The sequence below is a fragment of the Sinocyclocheilus anshuiensis genome, unplaced genomic scaffold, assembly GCF_001515605.1.
Source record: "Sinocyclocheilus anshuiensis isolate Anshui unplaced genomic scaffold, SAMN03320099.WGS_v1.1 scaffold1626, whole genome shotgun sequence".
NCBI lineage: Eukaryota > Metazoa > Chordata > Actinopteri > Cypriniformes > Cyprinidae > Sinocyclocheilus > Sinocyclocheilus anshuiensis.
Window position 1 is genome coordinate 1209512 of NW_015547254.1, and position 11304 is coordinate 1220815.

Here is an 11304-nt window from a genome sequence, read left to right on the forward strand (position 1 = left end):
AAAAACAAAATATTGAGAAAATCGGCTTTAAAGTTGTCCAAATGAAGTCCTTAGCAATGCAAATTACTTATCAAAAATTAAGTTTTGATATATTTACAGTAGGAAATGTACAAAATATCTTAATGGAACATGATCTACCTCATTTTTGCTGGGCTCTCTTTCAAAAGCAGAAAAGCATTTTATTGTGAAATACAACCTTCTATCTTTAGTCAGTCAACACAAATTGACTTTCACAAGCTATTTTACTTCCATAATGTGACAAGTGAAAATTAGGGCAAGACTTGACTTTTTGTTTATATATATGTGTGTGTATAGTATCATATAAACTAATGTAATCTAAAAATATAATGTATAATATACGATATTACACTGCATAATAACTATTCATTATTAAACTGTCTAATATAATATTATAATATAATATAATAATCGTTATATTATATATATATATATATATATATATATATATATATAGAATATAGGATAAAACACCCCAGCGACTTGAGACTGGTTTTGTGGTCCAGGGTCACATATGATAAAAACAGAAAAATAGTTTTCCTGTTGACTTTAAATAGCCTCTTTCATGGTACTCTGGACTATGATTTCCAAGTAAAGTGTGTTAGAGTGATTGTCAGCAGGTGAGGGTCAAATTGCAGCCTGTAAATGCTGCTTTGGATGGCCCACCTGGTCCTGGGACTTCTTCTTTTTCTTCTTTCCCCAGCAGCCCGAGGTCTCTCCTTCCTTCCCGCTGGAATCGCTACACAGGAGGCCGTCCAGCTCGTCCGTTCCCATCTGCTGTCCCTGAGACGTTTCAGCTGCAAGCCGATACGAGAGGTTCCTCAAAATGCATACACAGTTTTCTATGGTCTGACGGAGAAAGAGAGAGACAGATATTGGGCAGGTATTAGTCTAGCACCACTGAGCTCTTGATAAAGCCCATCTGACCAGAGGGGCCAAACTTCATCTATCCAGCTCATGCTGGTTCTGAGACAAGAGGAAACACACATTTGTTCTCTCTCTCTCTCTCTCTCTCTCTCTCTCACACACACACACACACACACACACACAGTGGTCTGCATGCACTCCTTATGCTGTCATAACAATTAACTTAAATTAAGTTTTTAAAAAACACTTAAATTAAGTGTTCAGAAAAAAGCAGCCATTACAAAACGCGTCTCTAACTACTGGCTTGCACGATTTCATTTAATTTAAATTCAGTCTCTTAAGATTTAGTAGTTTATCCTGAAATTGTGCCTGCAAATCAGTTTTTACTTTCTGCATTATGGTTGCAGTTCTCTAGTAGGACTGTTAAAGTAAAAAATGAAGTAAAATAAAATAAAGTAAAACATAAAAAATAAAGATATGTATGGTTGTAAAACTGGGAGGCATTTTATTTTATATATAAATTATAAATAAATAATTAATTTAATAAATAAATAAAAAAGTGTTTTTGTGCAAAACAACTTGTATTTGCTTTTAACTGGCAGGTAATTTGAGAAAAAGATAAAATAACAAAATATACAAATAATAAAATAAAATAAAATAAAAATTATAACTCAAATTTGTGGATGTAAAAACAACATGTATTTGCTTTAAACAATTAGGTGATTTGACTTTAAGATCCCTGTATTAGAGAAAGACATGTCTAGGGCCTGTCAAACACAGCAAGGTTACATCCTACAGTGTTTAAAACCTAGTTACATTTATCTCTCTCCGTGTCTCTCTTTCACTTCAGCTAACTTTCTCATTTCCGCTGTCTCCGTCTTTCTCTGAGTGTTCGCTGGAAGTGTAGGCTACATTGGCACTATAAGTATATGAAAGTACTTAATTATATGTCTGACACGGTCTCCCATTTAAATGTGATTAAAGGATATACTCGCAGATGGGGAAAAATGACCAGCCAAATCCATCGGCTCACACTCCATTTAACAGGGTATTACAAGGAGACACAGCAGAGCAGGCACAATGCTTGACAGTGGAAAATAGAAAATAAATGCTTGCAAAATGATGATGAAAAACGAGCATTTTTCTCAATCTCCATGTTTTTCTTTTTTTCCCCATTATGGAACGAGGAGGACCATGCCCTGCACAAACAAAAATAATGACTGTAATCAGAGAAACGCTCAGAGAATTATGCACTGGCATTTCAGACGTACAGAAACATATTGGCTTAACAACAGCCCTTCTCTGTGCCAGACACGTCTGACCTTGCATTTTTTTTATGTTTTTGAGGAAAACAAAACAAGTTCTGCTGAAATTTCCCTGAAAACGTGCAACATAATGAATATCGCACCTGGTGAAATTTAGGGCAACACCATCTCTCTTACTGCCAGCCATTTACAAGGTCCCCATTTTAAATGCTAAAGTCAAAAGGACTGAGCTTGACCAACCACAGGTTAACGGCACATTAAGACCATAGGCAGTGTGCTTTCAGCAATTATAGCTCTGCTGGGCCAACACCTGGCGAAAACAGCTCTGGGCAAATCACCACACATAAAGAAATTGGAGTGATTAGGGTGATTGCCCTTTTCCGAAGCCAGTGTGATGGGTTAAATGGTCGCTGTTGTTTTTCTGAGCGTTTGTAATGTGTTAAAGCACACTGATGGATGAAAAAGAGTGCTCAGTGCTCTAAAATGAGCTAAAAATGTATAGGGAAGAAGAAAAGGTGTAACCACAGGCTGGAGGTGCACTTATAGAATTAGTATTTTTACATTTAGACGAAACTCAAAATGTCGCAGTAAAATGGGGACAAATGGCACAGTGGCGAAGCCCACTAGACATGCTTCCCAAGCTTATCAGTGTGTTTTCAACTCTCAAGTGCTTCATTACACCTGACGGCTGGCTTTTTGCATTGATCTGTATTTTTAGTGCAGCTGTACACAATGAGAAGAGTCCGAATATCAGATTTTTAGCGACACATGCATTAAACCAAAGTATACATTCTTTATTTTGCAGAACTCAAAAGAAGATAGTTTAAAAAATGACTCAATGTTTTTTGTTTTGTTCATACAATTAAAGGCAGTGGGGTCCAAAACAATACTTGACCCATTATACAACCAAAGACAGTTGAAACATATATAAACAAAATATCTTCAAAATATCCACAGAAGAAAGAAAGTCCTACATGTTTGGAATGAGCAAATTAATGACAGATGTTTCATTTTTGAGAGAACTACTGTATCCCTTTAATAACATCCACCAATGTTCAAATGAAACCTACACCATTGTTCTTAGCTTACCAGCTGTGCACTGCAAAGTATACTTTGTTTTTTTTACATGTACTTGAGGGTAAGCATACAGTGTGTGGTGTAAATTTCAACATCAGCATAATATGCGCATGCATGAGCGCAAACTAATTTTTCTAAGCTTGTATGCTCAGAATTGCATGTGTCTTGAATTTTCTTGCACTGAGGTGGCAACATGGATCCGGCCTGTTGTTTCACAGTTGAAAAGAAATGGATGATATGGATGAACAACAACAAAATGCTGACAACAATAGATGCCTGCGTTGACAAGCACTTGTGCGAGGGGGTTAAGAGACCACAACTTTAGTTTAAACGAGTACAGAAACACTTTTATCGCTAATAACTTCTGGAGAGGGATGGATGAAGCTTTCTTGTGCGCGTGTGTCTAGAGTCTGTGTTTGCGCACGCTTAAACTGGAGTATACTTTGGAAGGTTATGTGCTCGGCTGTATGCATATGCTAAGTGTTCATTTGAAAACTGAAGTACACTTCAAATAACCTTCATTGCACATAACTGTCACAGTATGCATAAAAACGTGAACATTGCTCACATGGATTGACATCCAACAGTAACTATCTTGAAATATGTTGAAAATTAATGTTGAGAATTTGTTGCAGAAAGAGATTAATTCAGATACAACAACTTGAAGAGAGTTTAGCATTAAAACACACAATACACTTTTCAACCTAACTAATTTTAGTCTTATCTTACCAGGTATACATCGTTTTTGGGAAAGTAGTCAGGAATATTCACTATTTGTTGTAAAAACCAATTAGTCACATAGTTGACCACTTTAACTAGTACATTACAAACTATGTGCAACAGGTAAACGAAGAAGTATGGCGTAGGTTTCATTTGAACATTGGTGGATGTTATTAAAGCGATAGTTCACTCAAAAATGAATTATCAGTCATCATCTGTCATTAGTTTTCTCATCCTCATGTCGTTCCAAACTTGTATGACTTTATTCTGTTGAAACACAAAACAAGATATTTTGAAGAATGTTTCAACTGTCTTTGTCCATACAATGAAAGTGAATGAGGTCCAGTATTGTTTTGGACATTGAGATGCGTTTCAAAGTAACTTCTTTGGTGTTCTGACGAAGAAAGAAAGTCATACAGGTTTGAAATGACATGATGGTGAGTAAAATAATTTAATTTTTTTTGGGTGATCTGTCCCTTTAAACCTTTAAGCAAGTTTTAACTGTCTACATACAGCCTATAAAGCCTGAAGAAATATTACAAGAAATTCAAGTACACTATTTTTAATTAGCCATGCTGTGAGTTTGGTGAGGAGAGGTGGTTGAGAGTGCACCGTGGGGGGATTCAGACAGCGGGAATTGTGGGAAGGCTGGAATGCTCGCAAGTCTGAAAATGACCAGAGGGAAAAAACTGTGCCACGCTCCAGCATCCATACACTCTGCTCTTCAATTCTCATTAGAACGGATGCATCCCCTCCGCTCTGCTATTAGCACGCTGGGCCTGACGGAGGGCTGCCAGTTAAATCATGATTAAAGAACGCCATTTAGAAGAGCGGGCCTTCACAACCTTCAGACAGCAGCCAACCACAGAGCTGTTTATTTGTTACAGAACATTCCATGAACCTCTACACACACTCACAGACACTTACAACAGGTTGCCTTAATAGCTCTGGAAGAGATGGACAGATCCCGGGAGGAAAGCTTACCTTGCTATCAATCTCGCTGCTTCCGAGGGAAGTCTGGATGACGAAAAGCAGCGTGTCAGTCAGACCCTCGCATTCTCTCATCCGCCGTCGAGCCTCCTCTCCTGCCGAACTCACATTCCTGGGAGAGAGATGGAGAGAGGGAAGCACAGGTCAGTGATGAGTGTATTAAATCAGGGAGATTCAATCACAAGGGTGCAGATTCCCTCCGGGGATACAACCCCGCTATACACCGTACCACTGTGACAAACAAAATGTAAATGCTTCACATTTCACAAGTCACTCAAACAAATCTCTCCAAACCTCCCACCTTTGACATCTATTAATACATGAATCTATTAATCTTCAGGGGGAGAAACACTGACACTGCTAGATATCTGACTGTTTATTTTAGACAGTATAACAGTGGGAGTGCAAGAAATGGATATTGGCATCATTTCAACTGGATAATCCAATAAGGATTCTGATTATTTTGTTTATTGAAAAAATCAATCAGGTGTGCTCTGCTGAATATGGACGAGAAGCGAATGTAATAGGCTTATTTTACAAACACAGTGTTCTAACCAAATACAACATCTGCAAGTTTCCAGTTATTTTTCTGTCCACGCTGAAAGAGAAAACGCTGTAGAATTTGACAAATCTCATCAGATTGGGAAAGAATATATTTGATGTTTAAAATGTGATTGTGGGACCAGTGAGAATCATTGTGGGGGCAGTGACAGTATGTCATTTGACAATTGTGGGAGGTAGTAGTAGTCAAGAGGTGCGTTCGACTTGAAGCACGGCTACAGACGGCGATCAACGAGAGTAGCCGCTTGCAGTCGGGGGCGGAGTTGAAAACGGAGCCGTCAAGCCGGACACTTTCTGCTCCTGTTGACGCTCGCGCGGTGTTTGCATACTCTATCACAGATAAAGTGAATTAAATGCAATATTTGTCAAATACACAGACGTTTCAGAAACGTTTTCACGAGCAACAGAAACACTTTTTATATACTGCTTAATACAGCGCCATCTGTTCAAGAATAAATTTCAATGTAAATATATACTATTTAAATTCTAAATAATCTGTTCTAAAAACAGATTTATGAGCAGTATTGGATTTGAAGATGTTAGAAACACACGTCATTGTTGTCATGTGGTGAATTTGGCCAATCGTGAAACAGCTGTGTCGTAATCAGCACTCCTGCAGTCGCTCTGAAAAAGCTGCGCCAGCTGAGTCAGCCGGCTGCTCTCGAAACGCTATCGCGGTACTTTGATGCCACACGTGACAGTGGCGTCGGCGCCGGTTCAGGTCGGACTAAATTTCTAACCGGCATGCACTGCTTCAAGTCAGTCGCCGATCGGTCTGCGCAGTGCTGCATGAAGTTGAACGCACCTAATCATTTGAGCAAATGAGTCAGTCACATGACTTGAGGTAGAGTCACATGACTTTTTTTTTTGCAATGCTTATCTTGAATTTGGTAAATGTTTTTCCACCATTTTTTCTATGCATTTTTTTTTCTTACTTAATAAAAATAATTAGCCACCAAATGTTTTATGTACCTTTTTTTTCTATTCAGCATTTTAGCCGGCATCCCAAAATTTGCATAAAAATTGTGCATAGAATCTTAGCTATACTCAAATATTTGGGGACAGTATAATTTTTAAAAAAGGAAATTAATACTTTTATTCATTTATATTTATACTTAAATTATACAGAAGTGACTGGAAGGACTTTTACATTTTTACATTACAAAAAAAAATCTCTTTCAAATAAATGCTGTTCTTTTGAACTTTCTATTCATCAAAGAATCTTGAAAATAATGTATCACAGTTTCCACAAAATATTAACATGGGTGTTCAACATTGATAATAATAAGAAATGTTTTTTAGCACCAAATCAGCATGTTAGAATGATTTCTGAAGGATCATGTGACACTGAAGACTGGAGTAATGATGCTGAAAATTCAGCTTTGCCATCACAGGAATAAATTCCGTTATAATATATTCAAATAGAAAACGTATTTTAAATTGTAATAATATTTCACAATATTACTGTTTTTATTGTATTTTTCTTAAAATAAATGCAGCCTTGGTGAGCATAAAAGACTACTACAAAATGTATGTTGCTTGTCGTGGCCACGGCTGTTTAAGACAAAAACATTTAAGATTTATTGCTTGTCATGCCAGGTTAGGACTTGCTGTAATGCATTCAATGTCTCTGTGCAAATGAGATAACAGCAGGCATTAAAACGCCATCCACATGTCTATTAAACACACAATAACAGCAAATCATAGTTCTATTAAAGGCTCTATTTCACATCATATCAATGTACTGAAAACGGTTTGATCTCAGCTAAAAACTCCCTTGTGGGTCAGACCGAAAGAATATGACACACGTTTGTATCTTTGCCACACCACATGAAACTGCCTTTGGGAAAACGGCCCACTCGTAATACGAAAAATTCACTCACATCAACTGTAATGGGAAACGGGATACATTAGACCATACAAGATTTACATTTCTATATTCACCAGAACTGAATCAATTGCTATGTATCATTTATTAGAATTGCCTTGCCTCCTCCTCTATAATACATGAATATACGTGAAAAGGCTTTGGAAATACATAATTTAGCCTGCATATGGAGCATTTGAATTACAAACTTACAAATAAAGTTCCTTTATGGCCCTGCTTTATTATGTCATTAAATATTCAACAGGCCTGACAGCATCAGCTTTGGAATTTAAGACCTATAAGTGTTACATCCAATTTGTTCAGCAAGTTTTCATCAAAAGTCATGCGAGGAGGCAAGGCTCACAGAAACACTCATGTCACAACAGACATGTTTCATTTGAATGAAGAAATTACTATTTCATTACAACAGACACCCCGAGGAAAGAGTCACGTGCTAAATCATTGGATGTTTATGAGGTTAGGCATTGGAAACCTGTATGTGGTAGTACATCAGAAAATCTTTAATATAAATACATCCAATTTGTTGAGCAAGTTTTCATCAAAAGTCATGCGAGGAGGCAAGGCTCACAGAAACACTCATGTCACAACAGACATGTTTAATTTGAATGAAGAAATTACTATTTCATTACAACAGACACCCCGAGGAACGAGTCACGTGCTAAATCATTGGATGTTTATGAGGTTAGGCATTGGAAACCTGTATGTGGTAGTACATCAGAAAATCTTTAATATAAATTATAGCTTAGATAGATAAAGTCATAACCCTTCAACGTACCTTGGCACCTCCTGTACCAGCCAATGTCTATCTCTCTTTGATCGGGTGGCTTGGGGGACGTGAGCTTATTGATATCCATTCTTTATTTTTTTTTGCTTGTGTATTGCATTCTAGGCAATTAATGACAGTTATTAATGTGCTTGTGTGAGAACAAACACACTAATTAGTCATGTCGCCCTTTTCTTAAGATTCACCGCAAATGGTAGATGGAGGGAAAAAAATGTGGTTACTGGTGTGAGTCAAATCAGGATGAGTGCAGAAGAAATTACATATTCAAAATGACATCCAGCAACCGGGGCATGAGGACGCTATCACTCCCACTAAAGAAACACATAATTTAAACCAGAGACCAAACATATAACATAAAAAAAAAGGAATTTTTCATAATCACAATAGGAATTAACATCACAATTTCAGATTTCCATTCAAGCTGTCTATAAGTGACAGACTGTGACAGACATTGAGATTACTGTCATCGGCTTCTTGTCAAACTTACAAAATCAACCAATACCCCTATAAATGGATAATGGACAGTTTCTGTTTTCAATTTGAGATAATTATTTTGGGTAAATATGTTGTTTCAGCTTTGGCAATTATCTGATTTGTTACATTAGATTATAAAATGATTATTATTAAAAACAAATTATGAAACACAATGTTCCTGACTTCACTCTACTTCCCTATAAAATGAAGGTAAAAAACGGCAAATACATAAATATATACACAGACATACATTTTACATGCCCTATGCAGAATCCGAAAATTTGAGCATGTATTTAGTTGTATTTATTTCTATAAATTTGACAAATGTTGCAATAATTTTTTTTGCGTGTATAAACATACACACACACACGCACAAAAAAATGTACCTTATACATACAAATTTATATAATATATTAAATGGAACAGAGGTTTTTATAAAATAAAATAAATTATTTAATCTTCATCGCTCAAAATTTCAAGGAATATTAGCTGCAGGTGTACCCCTGTTATACTAACATGTTTGGCAAAATAACCAAGGCATTTCAACAAAAACCTTTATTTTGTGGAAAACATAGTGATCAAAAAAACAGTAATCACTGTAGCACGAAAGAAGATTACAACTAAAATTTTGGAGGGTTACAGCTGTCAGAAATTAATAGGAAGTGTAGAGGCCCTTGCTTTGAATGATATCAGCACATCTCTAGTTTCTCACACTGTGCTGGTGTGAGTTTAGATCAGGACTCTGGGCCAGCCATTTCATTATTTCAATGTTCTTGGCTACAAGGAACTGCTTTACCTGTTTTGCAGTGTGACGGGGACATTGTCTTGCATGAAAAATTGCAGGCTGATTGGGAAATGCTTGCAGGGAAGGAACTGCATGTTGCTGAAGGAGGTTCTGATTGCATTCACCCTATTCCTCCTCCAGCTTTCACTCACTTCTTTATGCACTTGGGCTTCAGTCTTTCCTCAGTTTGACGCCGAACAGTGTTTTCCATCGGACCCAAATAAATTAAACTTGCTCTCATCACAAAAGTGAACCAGTTCTCCGCTCTCCACACAATATGCTCCTCAGCAAAGGTGAGCTTAGCCTTTTGATTCTTTCTGCTGATGAGAGGCTTGGCCACTGCAGAGTGCACTTTCAGTGCGACTTCTCTTAAACTTGCTGAGACAGATCCTTACCCTGTTCAGCGCTGAACTGGCAAGCAATTCCAGCTGCAGTGTTGAACCGATTCCCCGTTGAGAGTCCCCGCATTATCCTGTCCTCTCATGAATTTGTCTCACGTGGACGGCCAGCCTTTTTGGGGGACTTGAATTAGTGTCATTGTACAACCTATTTATTTTTAAGCAGTAATATCACAGATTTTAGATTTTAAGTCATGGCAAATTATGCAATCAATGATATAATAAAACAATACATTACTGTTATATAATTAATTTAGAATAAAATAATTAAGCAGATTAATTTAACAGTTCCCTGATTTTTGCACAGTGTAAAAGTAAAGATATTCAAAATATATTTTTAAAAATCCAACCATTTGACTCCAGTATTGAATCACAACAACTTTCCAAATCTAGGAGTAATTCTGGGTTATTAAACAGTCAAATGAACCCCATTAACAGCACACAGGGAACATTAATGGGAAGAGAGGAGTCCTCAGGGTTTGAGTTCCTCCCTAAACAGAGACCACGAACATCTTCTCCCTCCCTCTTCTGCCTGCACCAGCATCAGTTAGCATTTCACTTCCCTTGGCCTCCTTCTCCCATTGCCTCTTGGCTCACAGCAGTTTTTGTGAATGCATCAAACTCTTCCCAGCCAGCAGGAGAAGGTGTCCTGAGGAATACGGGGAGCCCTGTAATTGAGACCGAGCACAGAGAGATGATTCACTTGTGATGGTGAGTGATGGATGTGACTGAGGGTGGGTCTGCTCGCAGTTTGGTAGGAACATAGATGATGCATCATGCGGGCCGAGAGGAGAAAAATAAAAATTGTTTCATTACTTTTCAAGGTATGTCATGGTGGACTGATATCAGAGAGGGGAAGAGGGAGAGAGGCAATTAGAGGACGGAGGCGGTGGCTTGATTTATCAGATCATCATTTTGATGGAATATTCCAAAATTATGAAATTATTTAATAAATCCCCCTTGGCTGATGCTGCGCAGGGTAATCTGATGCTGAGAGGGCAGAAGTGCAAAGTGGCTGATACTGTCCATAAAGCATTTTGGTGTGAATATTTGGCTGGTGGAGAACAGCTAGACACCTACAGATAAGCACGTAAGATTCAAGATTCAAGATTTTTATTTGTCACATACATGGTTATATAGGGAATATATGACCAGCAGTGAAATGTAAGTAAGGTCCGCTCCATGGACAGTGCAACTATTAAAGAATACAAACACAAGAAAATTATATATAAATATAGGTATGGAAAAAGTAAGATAAAAAAATAAGAATAAAATAAAATGCACAGGACAGTATACTGTAGGCTTAATAAATATTTAGATGAGATGTTAATCTCTGAGATGTTAGATTTAATGTTCTTTTACTGCTTTATTTCATCTTCACGAGTCTTTCCGCCGGTCTGTCAGCGCACTGCGGGAGGAAAATACTGGTTAGCACAGCTTTACTAGGAAAGTGAGCAAGTAACATTAAAATAATTCAT

The 11304-nt window shown here is 37.3% G+C and overlaps 1 protein-coding gene across 1 annotated transcript in view; it reads right to left on the bottom strand.

Moving 5' to 3' along the window:
* Nucleotides 1-11304, bottom strand: part of ctnnd2a (catenin (cadherin-associated protein), delta 2a) — a 179813-nt gene that overhangs the window by 46690 nt on the left and 121819 nt on the right. Inside the window, exons 13-14 of the mRNA XM_016503673.1 lie at nucleotides 4932-5049; nucleotides 685-867 (exon numbers count right to left, since the gene is read on the bottom strand). Of these exons, the coding sequence (XP_016359159.1) occupies nucleotides 685-867; nucleotides 4932-5049 (301 nt within the window). The remainder of the gene's footprint in view (nucleotides 1-684; nucleotides 868-4931; nucleotides 5050-11304) is intronic.